We start from the raw sequence: 20,427 nt of genomic DNA, 5'->3' as shown, positions 1-20,427 counted from the left end.
CATACACGAGAGAGATCCATCAAAATAACACCTGTTTTTACCTAAAAGACTGGAAAGAAATTTAGGCTACTTATGGACCCATGAATGTGGAGAGAAAGTTACCCAGAATAAGAGCATGTGTTATGTTCATGTGTGCAGAATAAAGGAGAAACTCTTTTTGTCATGGCTGGTTTTTATTTTATTTTGTTAGACAGTTAAGAATAGACAATTAAAGCTCTGGACAAATGGAATGATATGATCTTATTTTTTTTTATACATATTCTGCAGTATTTTGTAGATTGACAAGTTCCAGTTGAGGGGGGCCAAGTTCTCAAAACACTAGCAAGGGGACCTCAGGAGTAACAAGATTGAATACTCTGCACTATGCTGTCCAAATATGATTGCAGCTTTACTGCAGTGAACAGTATTATAATTAAAAAAAAAAAAAAAAAGATGGAATCAACATCTAACACCAGCTTCAAAAGAGCCAAAATGTCACAAGAATCTTTTGTTTAGAAGGTAAATCATAAGTATCAAAACAAAGTATCAATTTCTGAAAAAGGACTATAAATAGAATTTTTCAAAGACGTTTGGATAATATTATGATACAGGCAAATTCTTGTTCTTTACAAGACACAACAAAAACCAGTGAAATAAATAATAAAACAATAAAAAAAGAAATAATAAATAATAAAAAAGATTAAAAAGTGAGAATTTTTTTTATCCAAGGACAGAGATAACATGCTGTTGTCTTAGCTTTGCCGCTCTGTCAGCTTATGTCTTAAATTAAAATGAGCTGGAAACAAATTCCATTTTAAAGATAAGGACTCCAAAATTCTACAAGTAGCAATATACTTAGCTGATGTTCTAGAACATTAATAAATAAAATCAAATGTTAAGGGATTCACAGAGGAATTAATGTATCCAAGCAAATCAAATGCAGTCTACAGCAATGTCTTAGAGATCAAGATGTTATCTGACGGAGTAATAAAAATATGGGATCAGGCAATTTAAAGGCCTTTTTCAAACTTAGCATACATACATGCAAACTTATACTTGGTCTTGTTTTATATATGTGAATAAGCTAACTTTGACAAAAGGTACAATTATCCTAGCTCCTGATATCTGCTTTATATATAACCCATGCGCATAATTATAATAGAATAAGATTTGAAATACTATAAAAAGGTTAATATATGATTAGAGAAACCCATCCAATCATCATACTCATCTTTTCAGTTTTTGTCATTTAAATCATATAAAGCTAATTCAGTCTTTTGAGGAGAATAAAGTTTGAAATTAAATATGCTCTGAAAACAATCGGAATGTTGAAGATGATAAATTAAACAGTCTGCAAGTCACAATGTACTTAGCTGATGCTCTAAACCATGGATAAAATATAGCATATATTAAAGGATTGACAGATGAATTGATGGATATAAGCCAGGTAAGAACAGTCGACACCAGTGACAAAGATGTCATGTTTTCAGCAGACAGAGAACATAGACTAAAAGGTATCCAGAGAGCAAGATAAACAAAAACAACAATGCCCAGTGTTTTTGCTGCTTTAGAATTAGAAGACTTAGAAACTTTGTCTCTGTGTCTGTTTGAGGTAGCATTCAACACAGATCTCACAGCTTTAGCTTGACGTCTTGCCAAAGTAAAAATGATTGAATACAAGATGAGTATAACAGAACATGGGCATAGAAATGAAATAACAAGATCAATGGTCACCCATGAAGATTTTATGATTAAAATGCACTCTCCATGGCATCTGCTCAAGATCTGAGATGGAAGGAGATGGTCATTAAAGTACAAATAGATGAGGTCATACAAGAGAGAACAAGACCAGCCCAGAATTATGCATAAAGACATTTTACAAACTGTGACTTTCCTGGAATATAGCAGTGGGTCATTGACTGCAATGTACCTATCAACAGCAATGAAAATCATATTACCCACAGAAGCTGAAGATGAGATACTACTGATTACTACAAAAATTGTACATGCCATTTTACCAAGATACCAACAGCTGTCTCTTAGTTGCATCGTATTCACAGGCATAACAACAAGTCCCATGAGAAGATCGGCCACAGCGAGAGAGAGGATGAGTAGGTTGGTAGGAGTGTGGAGCTGCTTGAAGTGAGAGATAGATAAGATGACAAATAAGTTCAAAAATACAGTGCATACAGAGATACAAGACAGAAAACTAAACAAAAATAGATTTCCTGGGCCTGTTCGAACCTCCTTTCTGCATGATGAATTGTTGTCAGGAAAGCAGTACTCAACTGTCATGTTTTGCTGATACTCTGTGATATTCATCTTAAGTATTTACAGATATGCCAGTTGGAGCTGATCATAATATGCTGTTCAGCAGTGCTGGAGTGATGCATTTGCCTTTCCATATTGTATATTTGTATTGAAGCATGTACCCTCCTGCTAACATATGAATGGCCAATTTGTACCCAAGATCATTCACTTAATATTCAAAATTGTCACTACAGGGATGACCAGTAGGGGAGTGGAAATGTTTACAGTTAAAGTTAATAGAAAGTGTTCAAACACATTTCACATCTATGACATTTTGTGCACAAGGTGTTTTTTGAGGTATTCTGTTGCCTTTAACACACTCCTAAATATTAAATAAATGCATACATATAATGTTTTATTGGAACAAATCTGGTCCTCTGTTCTACGGCTGCTGGATTTTTAAGAAAAGACTAAATTTGACAAAGCCGAAAAAGGGAGCGCTAATCTATTTTGTTTCCCTGCCACATGTGTATTATGATAGCAGTTCTATAAAGGGCTTCAGAGAAAATCATTCATTTACAAGGTTTTTATCAATATCAGAGATGATGGAACAAACTGTGACAATTCAGCATCATACCGGCACAGCCCAGTTGTTTGAACTTAGAAGTATACTTTGTTTTTGTTTTTTTTCAGTGAACATTTATTGTGATACTGACTAAGCAGTTTGAGATATAGGGATGGGATGGGATATGTTAATATCCCTATGCAGTCAGTTTATTTATTGTCTCACATAATTTCTGTGAAAGTTAGGAGTATGTGGACAATTTCCAATTGACAGCATAACTTTTACTTTGGGGAATAATAAATAATAATGCATTGTATTTATATAGTGCTTTTGAAGGACACAAGGATGCTTACAATAGTCTGTACAAAAAAATTACTTAACCAGTGTCATGGTACGGCCCCTCCTCCTAAATGTCTCCCCATATGTGCTTGTGTGTGTATGTTTGTACATGTGGCCACGCCCTCCCTGTGTTCTACACCTGATCCTTGTTGTGTGTCATTAGTATGTGTATAAAAGGTTATCATTTACGTGTTACTGTTGTCAGTGTTTGACCATGATAGCCTATGTGCTATGTCTTCAGCGGTTTTTGTGTCATTAAACATATGTGTATATTTTATGAAACTTGACCCCACATCCTGCTGTAACTCTACAATATTACAGAAACACAGACCGACGAAGGATGCCTGGGAAGAGGAGCAGCAGAAGGAAAGGGAAGAAGGGATGGGAATGCCCTTCCACAGCCCTCATGAACATATGCTCCATAATATTGGGTACAATCCTTCCCCTTATAGCAGAGGAGAGTGCCACTGGAAGATCTTGGGAGAGTCCTGAGTGTGGTCCAGGGCTGGACTCTGCCGAGTCTTATGGACCCACGCTGGACTATCGGGACTGGTACAATCCAGGACTCGGAGTCAGACTCCGGAGGGTCATATTAGCCTTCCTTGGACTACTACAAGGGCTACGTGGATTATGAAAGGAAGGGGGAGTGCAGCGATGTTAGTCTGCGGTTGGACTCTGAGTTTGACTGTGGGGAGGATCCTTCGATGGAGGTGGAGGAGGTCCTCTATGGGCACTCTCCCTCGGTCAGCGACACAGCGTCTGCAGACTATCATAGTGACGAGCCTCTGGTACCCAAGGTTCCACTCAAGGCTTCCTGCAGGGCACACCACTCTGAGGCAAGCAAGCTGCCTCATGTGATGTTCAGAGAGACGTCGCCATCGTCTGAGGAAACTCCCTCCACTAGGGCACACAGCCTCGGAACTCATGCACCCGTACCTAAGCCTCATAGCAGCAAGAAGGAGGCAATACCAGTGCCCACCCCAGAGAGAGGCAAAGTTGCTGGTATGCCTCCTAAAATGGGTGCACAGAAGTCACTGCCCCACAAATCGGCAAGGGGTGATCCCCCACAGGAAGGTTGGACTTCAGCCCAGCTTGTTGTCTGTGCCAGTCACTTTGTCCCCCTTTCTGTCAGTGCCTTTATCTGTCAGTGTTTCTGTCCCTGTGTCTGTTGTCATCCTGGTCCCTGTCCTTGCCCCCTCTGTCCTGCTCATGCTGGCCCGTGTCAGGTCGCTTGGTCCTCTGGCTTCAGAAACATTGGCTAGCTGCCAACACTTTTTGGTATTGAGTGTCAGACAGGCCGCAATTGCTGCCATAGTGTCAAATTGGGGACATACCTATCTGTGACCCAAGTGGAAGCCCAGATTCCATCACTCCTCCCATCCAATGGTGTGTTGGAGCAATTTCATAAAACACTTAAGTTAATGATTCATAAGTACTGTTTTGAGTTTGGTTGTTATTGGACCAAAGGAGTTTGAATGGTACTTTTTGCTGTTAGAGAGACATTTCAGGTATCACTTGGTTTTAGTCCAGTACAACCTGTTTTCAGACACTGTAAGATGTCCTTTAAAATTATAGAAAGTTAGTTGGTTATTATCTGATGTTTCTTCATTGAAGCATCTACTCAATTATGTGACTGATTTTAGATTTAAAAAAAATTCTTGCTGGTTTAATTGCTTCTAAGAAGGTGTTTGAAGTCTTATCAGACAAAGATGTTTAAATGTTTAACTGTTTCAACTTATTTTCAGCCAGGTTATCAGTCTTTTGGGGTTTTTTTGTCTCTACCTGGATCATCTTTGGAACCAAAGTTTTCTAGACCTTATCAAACTGATACAAGTCCCTCATTACATAATTTGCATGCCCAATCAAAAAAGCCTTGAGTATGCCATGTCAAAATGTTGAGACAGTATGTCACAAAAAAAGTATTTTAGTGATGCTTCTGACCCTTTTTTGAACTTTCAGTACCAGCTACACTGGTTGCGGTTCCTTCCCAGCTTTCTGTAGATTAATTTTTTCTGGTGCTCCAACTGTATGTGCTTGTATACCAATTTTAGAAATCCTGCCTAATGTTTCATTGTATACTGACAATGATTACCAAGATATTGCAAATGTAATTGAACATTATATTCTTATTCTCTGATACTCCAACCCAGACACCTGTGTTTACTCACAACACTGATGTTGGTGATCATGTGCCCATCAGGCAAATGAGTATGCTGCATGAACCACACAAATTGTGCATACATGCAAAAAGAGGTGATGTATCTTCTAGTAAACAGTTTAGCTGGGCCTAGTTGTAGACACAGGTGATCGCCTTGTATTCTGTTCGCAATGTACTATAACCAGGTGATTACAATTGTGCCCTCACAAATCTGGTTTTGCAAATACATCATGGGAGCTTTTAGACCAGCAGGTGGTCTCATTGTAATAACAAGTGGGATTAACATATATAGTAAGAAAGAAGAACAAGGAACATTTTACTCCTGTGCACTGCCATTTTGTGAGTGTTGGGAAAAAGGTGAAAAACCTTGAATTATACCTTTACCAGCATGGTGAAGTTCTAAGATTACTTTTAACTGTGTAACAAATGGATTTTGAATGATTTTGTGTGTGCTTGTATGAGTTGTATGGTGCATATTGGCGCATGGGGAATTTTCCATCAGTGTAGCAGGTTAACCTTCCAGTCACATTTGTATCTGTTTATGACAAATGGTAAGGCAGCCATTTTGTGATTTTCTTTTAATCTAGCTTGTTGATGAACACATTGAAGATGTCGAACGGGTACTCTGTGCCCAGTTAAGTACACTATTAACTAAGTATTTTGAAATATTTGAAGATGAAGATGAAGACCTTGGTTACACTGACAAGGTTAAGCATGAGATTCATTTAGTTGATGATGAACCTGTTACACTACCATACCACCACATTCTGTCCAACCAGTATGGTGACCTTAAAGAACACATTTCTAAGCTGTTAAGGAAAGAATAGCAGTGCTTATCACCTATATTAGTGGTACGGAAAAACAATGGCAATATAAGGATGTGCGTAGACTACCATAGGGTAAATCTTGAGACCAAAAAGAATGCATTCCCTCTACCCCAGATCAATTTTGATGTGTTGAAAAGTTTTATGCATTGTGGGGGGAGGGGTGTGTGTAGTACTTTTTGACCATAGCCATAGCCAGTGGTTACATCAGGTGGCTGCGGAGGAGCATGACTGGCATAAATCTGCTTTTGCAATGCCTTTTGGACTATATTAATTCCTCTGGATGCCTTTTGGGTAATCGACCAGTGACTTTTCAAAGGCTTATGCAAGCCACAATGAATGACGTAATCTTTCAAATTATGCTTGTGAACCTGGATAATATTTTGTTGTTTTTTCTTTGGTGACAAAGTCTGGAAATATTTCATAAATGGAAAAAAGGCAATCTGGGAGACAATATTTATGACTACAAAAAGAGTGTACTATCCAAAATAACACCAAGGCTGTAAACCTGTATGAAGACAGTTATAATAGCTCCAGCAATAGAGAATGAACAAATACTTTTTTGTAATTTTTGAAAAGTAGACTTAGAACCCATACAAAACATCTAATTTTTACTCCTATTGAAATTGAAACAATTGCTTGTTATTCATATATGTGTATCATAAGTGTGAATATTGAAAGAGGGAGTAGAAGTTGGCATATTGGACACATACTGCTGCATATCATCATCATAACAATTAAACTGAATGTCATAGTGCTGAAAAATATTGAGAAGAGGAACAAGGTCAATGATGAATAATAGTGGACTTAAGACTAAACCCTGTGGAACACCATGAGGAACCATAGAGCTTTCGGACCAATAATTCTGAATCTGTACAAATTGTGTCCTGTCTACAATATAGGAAGCAAACCACTGATATACAGTGAAATACTCACTATACAGAGTCCAATACTCACTGAATAAGAAGCTGATGTGATATTGTATCATGGGCTACACTAGGTTCAAGTAAAATTAAAATAGAAAGCAAACCTGAATCAGCTGCACAGAGAAGATCATTGGTGACCTTAACTGTAGCTGTTTCTCTACTATGTTTTGGATTTAAAAAAAAATCCAATTTTAGAATTTATCTAATTATAGCAACTTTCAGTGAAAAGGGAAGGGAACTATACTAATGGTCAGAGGATAATTAGTAATTAAATTTCTGAAAGAAATAATTGAAGGCAAACGTTTTATGAAGAGCCAACTGCACAGGAATTGTTCTAATTTTGGAGTTGAAAAACCTTTAAAAAAAAACATTGAACATTGTTAATTAAAGAGGTTAGAATTTAAATTTGCTTCAGATGGTTTGAGTAAACCTAGAAAAGAGTCTTACTATTCCATTTACCATTAATGATAATGTGTACATATTAAGATGTTTTTGTACAGAAATAATATTTTTGTTATAAAGTATATGATCAAAATACATTTGATTATGAACAGCAAGTCTGGTCTTGGTGTATATCTTCTAATGCCTCAATGCAATCTTGGTGTGTACCAAAGAGCAGCATGGACAAATCAAACAACCCATGTTTTTGGAGTTGCTAGGATATCAAGTGCAGAAGATAAACTATTATTGTAATAGTCTACTAAATCCAAAAGTGAAGCAACAGGGATAGGAATAGAGTTTGAGATCCTGTTGAGATCCTCAGGATTAACATGTCAAATATTGCGGTATTACATCATAGAGTGCACCTTTGATTTAACATACAGTAAGTCGGCATTAAATAACATTTTTATGTTGGATTAAAACAGTCTAACATTGCTTTAAAATCTTTAGTAAACATTGTCAGTGTTGCTACAATGAACATTAAAATCTCCCATTGAAAAAATATTGGAAGACATTGTATCGATATTGGTTAAATCTGTTTGGAGTCCATTAGCAACAGTAATAGATGATCTGGGTGATCTGTACAAAACCACAATAATGGTAGGTGTAGATCCAAAGAGTTTAACAGGCAGGAGTTCGAAGGATGACTGGCCAGGTAAAGAGAGTGTCATTAAATGTATACTCTCATGATAAATCAGCATGAGTCCACCTCCAAATGTAAACAATTCCAGATGGGACTGCTGCATTTAACTGTATAAAATCATTCTATGCCTGCCAGGTTTCTGTAGGACGCAAATAATCCAGTTTATGGTCCATAATAAAGGCATTAATCAGAGGAGCTTTGTTGCTGATAGAGCGGTTGTTGTAAAGAGCAAACTTATGATGACTCATACTCATAGCTGATTTAGCTAACGGAGTCGAGAGCACAGCCCTCTTACATTTTATAACCTTATGTACAATGCAAGAGAGCAAAACCCTCTCTACATTTTTAAACCAAACCATATGTTCAATTCCAACCAGTGCTCAATGCACCCTGATGGCACTGCTGGTTTAGATGTACCAACATGACATCTGATATAAACGCGGATCCAAGAATATGCTGGCTGATATGCTTTCTCAAGTTTAGCTTAGTAAAGAAGTTAATTCTCACTGTTTCTTTATGAAGTGAGGGTAATTTGTCCAAGACATAATTGTGCCTTGTTTTCTCTTCATTAATCACCACACTGCCATTTTTCTCAGTACAACTTTTTACATTTATTCCATTCAATGGTTGAGGTTTCCTTTATGTTATGGCCTCGGATGCTTAGAGCAGTAGCCATGACATAGCTGGGGTTGTAACACTGGCCACCTCTGCCCCCATTACCATTGTCCCTGCCACTACTGCCCTGCTGTATTCCATCCTGGCTGCCTCTGCCTCTTTTTTTTTTTTTGGGGGGGGGGGTTGCTTCCTTTGATCTGATGCCCTGCCACTGGCACCAATTAGACCTGCTCCTAAGAGGGTGTGGCAACACGCTGCTCCCAGTAGAGTGTTGCCGTGCGATGTGCCAGAGATGGTGATGCTATACCTCTGGATCCACTGGCTGCTCTGTCAACTGACTTGCTCTTGACCTTGGACTGTGTAATTGTTGTCAGTCATGGATTTGCCCAAAATAAATATCACTCATCACTACCCTTGCATCATTCTTCATCTCACTCAATGTCATATAGATAAGATGACAGCATAAGTCTATTGTATTGGTTAAACAACGATGTGCTATTTCTTTATCTATATATTTTAATAGGTTTATTATATTTTTTGTCAAAATAATTGTCATGTGTTGTCAACTGGTGATGGGTCAAAATATCAAAAATAAACCGCTCTATTTCCAGAACAATAAAATTAGACAAAAACAACACATGTAAAAAGAAACAAAATGACATGAAACATGGTCATCTCTCAGGGTAATAAAAATATGGGATCCAGCATGTAAAAGACATTTTTCAACTTAGCTTACATGCAAACATATTAAATAGTATGTACACACTTCAAACAAATATCCTAGCTCCTGATATGTGCTTTAGATATATTAATTCATGTTCAGAGTTAGAATAAGATTTGAAAAAAAAAGGTTAATACACACTTACAAAAACCCATCCATTCATTATACTCATATCTTCAGTTTTTGTAATTTAAGTAACACGAAGCGGATTCAATCTTTTGAGGAGAATAAAGTTGGAAATTAAATAAGTTCTGGAAACAAACTGACTATTGAAAATGATCAGTTAAATCGTGTACAAGTTAAAAAATACTTAGCTGATGCTCTAAACCATGGGTAAAATATAGCATATATTAGGGGGTTGACAGAAGAATTGATGAATATAAGCCAGGCAAGAACACTCCACACAATTGACAAATATGGAAAGTTTTCAAGTGACAGAGAACATAAATAGAAAGGTATCCAGAGAGCAAGATAAACACAAACAACGATGCCCAGTGTTTTTGCTGCTTTAGAATTAGAAGACTTAAAAACTTTGGCTCTGTGTCTGTTTGAGGTAGCATTCAACATAGATCTCACAGCTTTAGCTTGATGTCTTGCCAAAGTAAAAATGATTGAATACAAGGTGAGTATAACTGAACATGGACATAGAAATGAAATCACAAGATCAATGGTCACCCATGAAGATTTTAAGATTAAAATGCACTCTCCATGGCATCTGCTCAAGATCTGAGATGGAAGGAGATGGTCATTAAAGTACAAATAGATGAGGACATACAAAAGAGAAAAATACCAGCCTAGAATTATGCATAAAGACATTTTACAAACTGTGACTTTAGTGGAATATAGCAGAGGGTCACTGACTGCAATGTACCTATCCACTGCAATGAAAACCATATTACACACAGATGCTGAAGCTGAGATACAATTGATTACTAGAAAAATGATACATGCCATTTTACCAAGATACCAACAGCTGTCTCTTAGTTGCATCGTATTCACAGGCATAACAACAAGTCCCATGAGAAGATCGGCCACAGCGAGAGAGAGGATGAGTAGGTTGGTAGGAGTATGGAGCTGCTTGAAGTGAGAGATAGATAAGATGACAAATAAGTTCAAAAATACAGTGCATACAGAGATACAAGACAGAAAACTAAACAAAAATAGATTTCCAGGGCCTGTTCGAACCTCCTTTCTGCATGAGTTGTTATCAGGAAAGCAGTACTGAACTGTCATGTTTTGCTGATACTCTGTGATATTCATTTTAAGTATTTACAGATATACGAGTTGAAGCTGATCATAATATGCTGTTCTGCAGTGCTGGACTGATAAATTTGTCTTTGCAGATTGTGTATTTATATTGAAGTATAAATCCTCCTACTAACAGGTGAATGGTCACTTTGTACCCAGCATCATTCACTTAATATTCATCATTGCCACTACAGTGGTGACCAGTAAGGGAGTGGAGCTGTTTATATTTAAAGTCAGTGTAATAGTTCAAATACAATTTACAATCTATCACATTTTGCACAGAAGGTGTTTTTTGATGTATTCATTTTTGTTTAACACATTACTGAAGATTTGATAAATGCATACATATAATGTTTTTATTATGACAAACCCAGTCATCTGATCTCCAACTGCTGCTGCTGCTGCAAAAAAAAACTACATTTGATGAAGCCGAAAGAGGGAGAACTATTCTAGTTTATTTCACCTTTAAATGTGTCGTATTATAGCAGTTCTACAAAAGGCTTCAGTGAAAATCATTCATAATTTCTGCATTTCAGATCACTCAGCTTAATCAGATTTAATGTTAACCCAGATGTTATTAGGAAAAAAACGATATATACCAGCAAGATAATAACACCCATTTCTCAACCTCAGTATTCTCTTTATCTGTCACATAAACTACATTAACATATGCTAGGTTAACAAGTTCCTCCTCAGACAAAATTACCACCCCACTTGTACTTGAGTTAATGTTTATTGTATACACTTTGGTACTAAAAAACCCCAAAAAATATCACAATAAAATTATCCTATTATTATGTATTGTATACACTTCGGTACTGAAAAAATTTAAATTTCATTAAAATTCTCATGTATTATTTGGAAAGTGTAAGTGAAAATATGCTGTAAGCCACTAGAGGCATACTTGGAAGGAACTTGGAAGGTCTGAAAGTGTTGCATTACTGCATCACAAGATTGACAAGGTGACCCATTTAAATTATTTTCCACTGCCTCATATGACTGTATTGATTGTATGATGTCTCTGGTCACTATGTGACCTTGTTAGATCTTATCTTATTCAAGTTAGATCTTATCTTATTGTCGGAGCGTTTAGACATTTTATTTTTATACGTTTCACAAAAGTTTATCTCATGTTGAACCTAGCTCTATATATATATATATATATATATATATATATATATATATATATATATATATATATATATTGAAAAGGCCTTGATTATGAATTCCCAAATTATGTATTTGGGAAAATAATTCCCAAATTGTGTTTGAGCATTAGAGGCAGAAATCGAGGCAATTTCTTGTTTTCTCCTCTTACAACTAAGTATGAGTTTCAATGCTTCTTAGGCATAGAGGGTTTTGTTTTGTTTCTCTTCACTAATTTACTCCATGTATCTTGTCCTTTTCTTTGGTCCATAGAATGTCAGTGTCAGCAAATGTTTCAATTACACTTCTACACTGGACGTTGATGCTATTAGCAGGGAATTAGCAGGGAATCAACATGATCTTCTTGCAGGAGGAAAACATCGGGATTTACCATGAAGGAAATTCAAAAAATACCAAATTAACTTTTCAAGCACAGAGAAACAAACATTAGCACTGCTGTTGGCCCTACACTATTTTGAAGTATATGTTAGTTCCAAACTCAAAACCATAACCCTCTTACATTTTTAAACTGAATGCACAACTCAATCTAGAGGTCAATGTGATGGGCACTGCCATTTCAGAGACACCAACCTGGAATCCCACATAAATATGGGTCCAAGGATGTACTCATTGATACTCTTTAGCTTAGTAAAAAGGTTCATTCTCAGATTATTTTCTTTCTTTGAGGGAGGGGCTACATCTGAGACATATTTATGCCTTATTTTCTTTTTATTCTTCACCACACTGCCATTTTTCTCAGTACGTTTTTACATTTATTCCACTCAGTGGTTCAGTTTTCCTTTATGTTATGGCCTCTAAGGCTTAGACTAGTAGCCATGACATATCTTGGGTTGGAAAACTGACTTTTCCCCTCTTACGATCATCCCATTCACAACTGTCCTGCTCTTTGCCATCCTGCCCCACTGTATGTGGTCCCAGCTTCCCTTGCCCCATTGCCACCTGACATTCTCATCACTGTGGACTCCACATAGGGGGGCTTCCTTGGATTAATTTTTTAGGGGGTGCAGTGGTCGCTGAGCATCCCTTGGTCTGGCTGTCCTGTGGACATGCAGTCTTCACTTGGCCCCTATACGGGGATAACACTTTGTAAATTAGAGTGCCCAGCATCTACTACCCCTCCTATTGGTACTCACCCTGTGGTACCTGTAAATAAACGTAACAAATATGATGGCTCCCCAAACAAGTGTCAAGAGTTTTTTGCTAAAATGCATTCTGTATATTAGCAGCATCCCTCCCTGTTCTATCCAAGCTAAAATAGCATTCCTCACCTCACATTTTACAAAGACAGCACTGGATTGGGCTACAGCCATTTGGGTAAACATACAGGTGTTGTCTTACAAGGAATTTCTCATTCAGTTCAAGGCTATGTTTGATCACCCTCACAAGGGGAGAGCCTGTGGAGTGATGCTCAATAAGCTTCGTCAAGGCACTCGCTCCATGTTGAAGTATGCTTTTGCTGCTGGTAGTGGCTGGAATGACATGGGATAATGGTTTGAAGTCAGAGGTTCTGCATGAATTAGCCTGCAGGGATGATGAGCTTAATCTCGATCAACTTATTCATCTGGCCATCCATTTAGACCATTTCCTCCAAGAACGGAGTCTGCATAGAACAAGCCATACCTATCTCACTTACCCTACTCCTGGAACAAGATTGGTGTACCAATGGGAGAATATCGCAGAACCAATGCCGTGTGTTTCCTCTCATCTCACTGCAGAGGAAAGGAGACAATGCTTCCAGGAGGGCCTATGCCTATATTGTGGGTCTTCTGGACATGTACTCAGGGAATGCTGTATCAGACCCAACAGGTTTGCTACCCCGACTCCTCGAGAACACACGATTCCAAGCTACACTCTAAAGTAGTGAGCTTACCCACAAAGGGATTGGTCTCTAAATCATTCACGATACCTGTCTGGGTTAGTTCTCATTGTCTGTTCTCTATGTTCACAGCCCTAATTGATTCTGGAGCAAAGGGTAATTTCATACACACCCGTCTGATACAAGAACTGGACTTTCCTGTTGACCCTTCACCTGGCTGAACTAGATGGGGCTCCAGTAGGAGCTGTGTCCATGACACTTTGCACTAAACCCATCATACCCCCTACCAGTGTGCTTCATTCTGAACTTATGTCATATCTGCTTATTGAAGCATCCTTCCTGGTTATTCTAGGCCTGTCATGGTTAGAGCAACACAACCTCAGTATTTCATGATCACAAAAAGAGATCTTTCATGGTTCTTCACACTGTTACTAGAATAGTTTATAATTTCCCACAATCAACCTGTGTTTCACCACTACAGAGAGCCCATCCAGTGACTATGTCTGATCCGTTCCAAGTGAATATCAAGGTCTTGCTGCAGTATTCAGTAAAAAAGAGTCACCTTGCTACCCCCTCACGATTCATATGATTGTGCCATCAAACTTCTTGAAGGAGCCACTTTAGCGTGCTCCACTTTAGCTCCAAAGCATGCATATATCTCCTCACCCAAGAGGAAGAGGGAGCCATAGAAACCACATTAAAGAAGCATTGAGACAGTGATTCATTCAGCCTTCCACTTCCCCTATGGCATCAAGCTTCTTTTTTGTAAAGAAGAAGGACGGCAGTCTCCGCCCACGCATAGATTACCACAAGCTCAACCAAATATCTAAGATGTATGCTTACCCTTTACCACTCATCCGAGTAGCACTTAAGAGAGGCCAAATATTTCACTAAGTTAGACCTTCATAGTGCGTGCAATCTGGTTTGCATAAAAAAAGGCGATGAGTGGAAAACCGCATTCATGACCACCAGGGGTCACTATGAGTACAAGTTTATTCCTTATGGCCTCAGTGTAGCACCTTCAGTCTTTCAAGCCTTCATTAATGATGGCCTTCATGAGTTCATTGGAAAATACGTATGGCATACATCAACGACCTCCTAATCTACTCTCCGGATTGAGAAACCCATGCTCAATACTCAAGACTCTTCTGGACAGCAGACTGTATGTTAAAGGTGAAAAATATGAAGTCCATCTCACCTCTATGACATTTTTAGGATAAGTAGTTAACCATAGCAGGAAAATTGGCATTTGAGGAATGGAGGCACTGGTTGGAAGGGGCCAACCATCCCTTACCGACCACTGCGATTTGGAGTATATGCACACTGCCAAACGATTAAATCCTTGACAAGCCTGTTGATCATTATTCTTTTGATTTCAATTCAAGATCCTGTATCACTAGGTTCCCGCAATACAAAAGTGTATGCCCTGTTCTGCTTTCACCTAGAGAAGATGGAGGAAGATCACTTAGGAAACCATCCTTCCTACGTAGTGTCTATAAGATGGGAGATTGACGAGGAAATCAAGCAAGCAACAAAAGAAACAGTAATACCTGCTGAATGTCCTGTGGGAAAACTGTACATACCAGTATCATGCCGAGATTGACAATTAACCTGGGCTTATTCTTCCCTCACTACAGGTCATCCCAGTGAAACCCGTACAACTCCTTGTTAGTTGTTATTGGTGAGAAATAACACGTATGTTGCCTCCTGCTCAGTGTGCAGTCCAAGTAATACCCTCAAGACCCTAACTGCAGGTAAATTTGTGCTGCTACCCATACCTGAAAGGCCTTGGTCACTCCCAGCTGTGCATTTTATTACTGACCTACCCTGCTCTAATGGAAATATTACAATTCTGACTGTAGCAGATCAATTTTCGCATGGGGTGAGATTCATTGCATTGCCTGGACCTACTGCCTTTGAAACCGCAGAGGCACTGTTCAATCAGGTGTTCCACATTTTTTGACATCCCTGAAGACATCCTGTCTGATCGAGGACCTCAGTTCACTTCACGAGTCTGGTCCACCTTTTTTGAACTCATTGGGGTTGCCATAAGTTTGATGTGAGGATATCATCCTCCAAGGAATGCTATAAGGAACTAGCACATTGATACAGAGGAGAGACCCCAGAATACCAGCCTGGAGATCACGTATGGCTCTCTACATGGGATTTCTGTTCTGTTTTTGTTTGCCTTCTGGTTTACGTCCTGGCCTGTTTAACTTCATGACTGTGATTATCCCTGGCTTCATCTTTCTAGCTCTGTTCATTGCTTGTTCACTGAATACTGATCTGGATTCTAATAAAACCCGTACCTCTTCTCGGCTAGCATCAGACTTTGCCTGCTTTGTAATAGTAAGAGATTTTGTAGAGCAAGAGATGTTATGAAGTGATCTCATCTTTTCAGGTGTCAGGATAAATCTGAAATTAAAAATGTTCAGAAAACAAATTCAGTCTTAAAGATAAGGAATACTAAATTTTACGGAATTCTATGGAACATTGATAAAATAAAGCATGTTCAGGGATTTAGAGAGGATTTAATGTATATTATGTATCTAAATGCCAGCCATAGCAATTACTTCAAGTTCAAGTTGTTATCTGACAGAGAAAAAAAAATGCAAACCAGCAAGTAAAATAGCTTTTTAAAACTTAGCTTGCATGCATACATATAACAGTGTGTACACTGTTTTATAGCAGGACTTGTTTTATATATGTGAATAAGCTACGTTTGACAAAAGGAATAAGTATGCAGCTCCTGATAACTTCTGATATTTGCTTTAAATACATTAATTAATACACACTTACAGAAACCTGTCCATTCATCTTACTCATCTCTTTAATTTTTGAAACATTGAAAACATAAATATCAAAAGTTTAAATGTATAACATTTTTCAAAAGTTTGGAAAAACAATTCATTTATTTTATTTATACACAAGTTCCCAATTTTTGCTATTTATTCTTTTCTGGATCATTTTGCCAGCTGAATCCTACTGAATCCTCTCTAAAATCCTAGTTTAAAAATCTTCTCAGGCACATAGTTAATCTGATGCAGTCTCAGTCCTTTGAGGAGAACAAAATTGAAAATTAAATATGCTCTGGAAATAAACTAACTGTTGATGATAAATTAAAGTCTACAAGTCACAATGTACTTAGCTGATGCTCTAAACCATGGATAAAATATAGCATATATTAGGGGATTGAGAGAAGAATTGATGAATATAAGCCAGGCAAGAACAGTCCAAACAAGTGATGAATATGGAATGTTTTCAACTGTCAGAGAACATAAATAAAAAGGTATCCAGAGAGCAAGATAAACAAAAACAACGATGCCCAGTGTTTTTGCTGCTTTAGAATTAGAAGACTTAGAAACTTTGTCTCTGTGTCTGTTTGAGGTAGCATTCAACACAGACCTGACAGCTTTAGCTTGACGTCTTGCCAAAGAAAAAATGATTGAATATAAGATGAATATAACTGAACATGGGCATATAAATGAAAACACAAGATCAATGGTGACCCATGAAGATGTTATGATTAAAATACACTCTCCGTGGCATCTACTCAAGATTTGAGACTGAAGGAGATGGTCATTAAAGTACAAATAGATGAGGACATACAAGAGAGAAAAAGACCAGCCTAGAATTATGAATAAAGACATTTTACAAACTGTGACTTTAGTGGAATATAGCAGAGGGTCACTGACAGCAATGTACCGATCGACTGCAATGAAAACCATATTACACATAGATGCGGACACTGAGAGAAAATTGATTACTAGAAAAAATGTACAAGCCATTTCACCAAGATACCAACAAGTGTCTCTTAGTCGCATCATATTCACAGGCATAACAACAAGTCCCACGAGAAGATCAGCCACAGCCAGAGAGAGGATGAGTAGATTGGTAGGAGTATGGAGCTGGTTGAAGTGAGAGATAGATAAGATTACAAGCAAGTTAAAAAACACAGTGCAAACAGATATACAAGACAGAAAACTAAACAAAAATATATGTCCAGGGCCTGTTCGGACCTCCTTTGTGCATGATGACTTGTTGTCAGGAAAGCAGTACTCAACTGTCATGTTTGGCTGATACTCTATGACATTCATTTTAGGTATTTACATATATACCAGTTGGAGCTGATCATAATATGCTGTTCAGCAGAACTGGACTGATTTATTTTTCTTTCAATTTGTCTGCAGACTGTGTATTTATATTGAAGTATGAATCCTCCCACTAACATGTGAATGGTCACTATGTACACAGCATCATTCACTTAATATTCAACAATGTCAATACAGTGGTGACCAGTAGGGGAGTGGAAGTGTTTACAGTTAAAGTTAACATTCAGTGTCATAGTTCAAGTACATTTGACATCTATCATGTTTTGTATAAAAGGTATTTTTTGAGGTATTTCTTTGCCGTAAACACACTACCAAATATTAAATAAATGCAAACATATATTTTTATTGTAGCAAACTCAGTCACCTGATCTCCCACTGCTGGATTTTGAAATAAACAAAACACAAAAAATAAATATATTTGATGAAGCCCAAACACTAATCTAGTCTGTTTCTCCTCCAAAGGTGTGTTAGTATAGCAGTTATGAAAAGGGCTTCAGAGAAAATCACTTGTTTACAAGGTTTTGTATCAATATCAGAGATTATGGAGGACAAACTGTGACAGTTCTGCATCATACTGGCATAGACCATTTGTTTTTACAGCAGTTTGAGATATAGGAATGGCATATGTTAATATCTCTTTGCACTCAGTTTATTTATTGTCTGACATAATTGCTGGGAAAATTGAGCTAAGATTATGTTCACAATTGCCAGTTGACAGCATAACTTTTATTTTGGGTAATGACCAACAGGTAAAGAAGTTCTTCCTATCCCTAAGGTTAGGAAGGTTAGAATCCCTAAAATAACAAACAATTTCCTCCAGGGTGGGTGGCACACTAGCACCCTCTATTGGCCAGCTGTCACTACCTTTTGGTATTTAGTGTCGGACAGGCCACAATTGCTGCCATATTGTCAGATTGGCGACATACCTGTCTGTGACCCGAGTGGAAGCCCAGATTCCATCACTCATCCCATCCAATGGTGTTTTGGAGCAATTTCACAAAACACTTAAGTCAATGATTTATAGTATTGTTTTGAGTGGGGTCACGATTGGACCAAAGGAGTTCCAATAGTACTGAGTGCTGAGAGGCATTTCAGATGTCACTTGGTTTCAGTCCAGTTCAACTGTAAGATGTCATTTAAAATTACTGAAAAATAGATGGTTATCATCTGATGTTCCTTCATTGAAGCATCTGCTTAATTATGTGAGTGATTCTAGAGAAATATTTCTTGATGGTTTTATTGTTGCTAAGAGTATGTTTGAAGTCTTCTCAGACAAAGATGTTTAGATAAACATGCCGTTTCAAGTTCTTTCCAGCCAAGTGACCAGATTTTAGTTTTATTGTCTCTACATGGATCATCTTTGTAACCAAAATTTTATGGACCTTATCAAACAGACACAAGACCCTCATTACATCATTCGAATGCCCAATCAAAAATGAAAGCCTTGAGTATGCCATGTCAAGAAAGGATTGTAGTGATGCTTCTGGTTGCAGTTCCTTCCCAGCTTTCTGTAGATTACCTTTTTCTGGTGCTCCAACTGTATGTGCTTGTATACTGATTTTAGAAAACCTGCCTAATGTTTCATTGTATATTAGCAATGATTATCAAGATATTGCAAAGGTCATTGAACAATATAGAGATTTATTCTCTGATACACCAACCCAGACACATGCGCTTACTCACAACATTGATGTGTCCATGAAGCAATGAGTACACATGTAGAAAGAGGTGACGTATCTTCTAAAAAACAATTTAGATGTAGACCCAGGTGATCACCTTGTATTCTGTTCCAAATGTACTGTAACCAGATGATTACTAGTTGTGCTGACACAAAGGTGGTTGTGCAAATAGGTCGTGGTAGCTTTAAAACCAGCAGGTGGTGGCATCATGATAACAAGCGGGATTAACATATACACTAAGAAATAAGAACAATGAAAATTTTAATTCTGTGAGCTGCCATTTTGTGAGTGGTGAGGAAAAAGGTGAAAAACCTGGGATTATGTATTTACCAACACGGTAAAGATTTAAGATTTGTTTTACCGTGTAACTAAGGGATTCTGAATGATTTTATGTGTGTGTGGATGAGGTGTAAGCTAAAGGTGTGTATTGGTGCATGGGGAAATTTCCATCAGTGTAGCAGGTTAGCCTTCCATTAACATTTGTATCTGTTTAAGACAAACGGTAAGGCAGCCATTTTGTGATTTTATTTTAATCTAGTTTGTTGATGGTTTTGTAATAAGAGAAATGCAAAATAACTGTATACGGTCAATGAAAAGTGAATATGTTCCTATTTTTGTTTTGCTTGTTTGTGTAGGCACTGTGAGTGAGCACAGTAATGTCCAGTATTTAGCCTATGTGTTCTGGAGTTTAGCACACATGAACAAAGTAAGTACAGGCACAACAGGCCAAAGATAATTTTAGAAGATTCATTCTATTTGTAATCCTTTACAAATTAAAGTAATGTTTTACAGTGTTGGCGGCATAGTAATTTTTTTGGTCATTTTTTAAAATTTCGAAACAACCACTGCCATATTATGTGTACCCTATTTTGTGTGTACTACAAGTGTATGAGTACAGCTGGAAGTTTAAAAAAGAGAAATACATATATTTTAATTGATGTGCC

The 20,427-nt window shown here is 37.6% G+C and overlaps 2 protein-coding genes and 1 pseudogene across 3 annotated transcripts; all 3 read right to left on the bottom strand.

The window, feature by feature from the left end:
• Nucleotides 1-1,238: 1,238 nt before the first annotated feature.
• On the bottom strand, nt 1,239-2,301 carry LOC113568227 (trace amine-associated receptor 6-like). Its single transcript, XM_035535884.2, has one exon. The coding sequence runs from the start codon at nt 2,299-2,301 to the stop codon at nt 1,279-1,281; it is 1,023 nt and encodes a 340-aa protein (XP_035391777.1). The 3' UTR covers nt 1,239-1,278.
• Nucleotides 2,302-9,106: 6,805 nt separating this feature from the next.
• Nucleotides 9,107-10,721, bottom strand: LOC113568228 (trace amine-associated receptor 6-like). The gene has a single exon (XM_026996409.3). The coding sequence runs from the start codon at nt 10,719-10,721 to the stop codon at nt 9,741-9,743; it is 981 nt and encodes a 326-aa protein (XP_026852210.3). The 3' UTR covers nt 9,107-9,740.
• Nucleotides 10,722-16,321: 5,600 nt separating this feature from the next.
• On the bottom strand, nt 16,322-17,840 carry LOC113568230 (trace amine-associated receptor 6-like; annotated as a pseudogene). The gene is made up of 2 exons (XR_014118684.1): nt 17,712-17,840; nt 16,322-17,600 (listed from the first exon to the last, which is right to left on the bottom strand). The product of XR_014118684.1 is annotated as a trace amine-associated receptor 6-like (transcript).
• Nucleotides 17,841-20,427: the final 2,587 nt, after the last annotated feature.

Source organism: Electrophorus electricus, chromosome 19, assembly GCF_041902795.1.
Source record: "Electrophorus electricus isolate QZ-2024a chromosome 19, ASM4190279v1, whole genome shotgun sequence".
Taxonomy (NCBI): domain Eukaryota; kingdom Metazoa; phylum Chordata; class Actinopteri; order Gymnotiformes; family Gymnotidae; genus Electrophorus; species Electrophorus electricus.
This window is presented reverse-complemented; position numbering and strand designations above follow the sequence as displayed.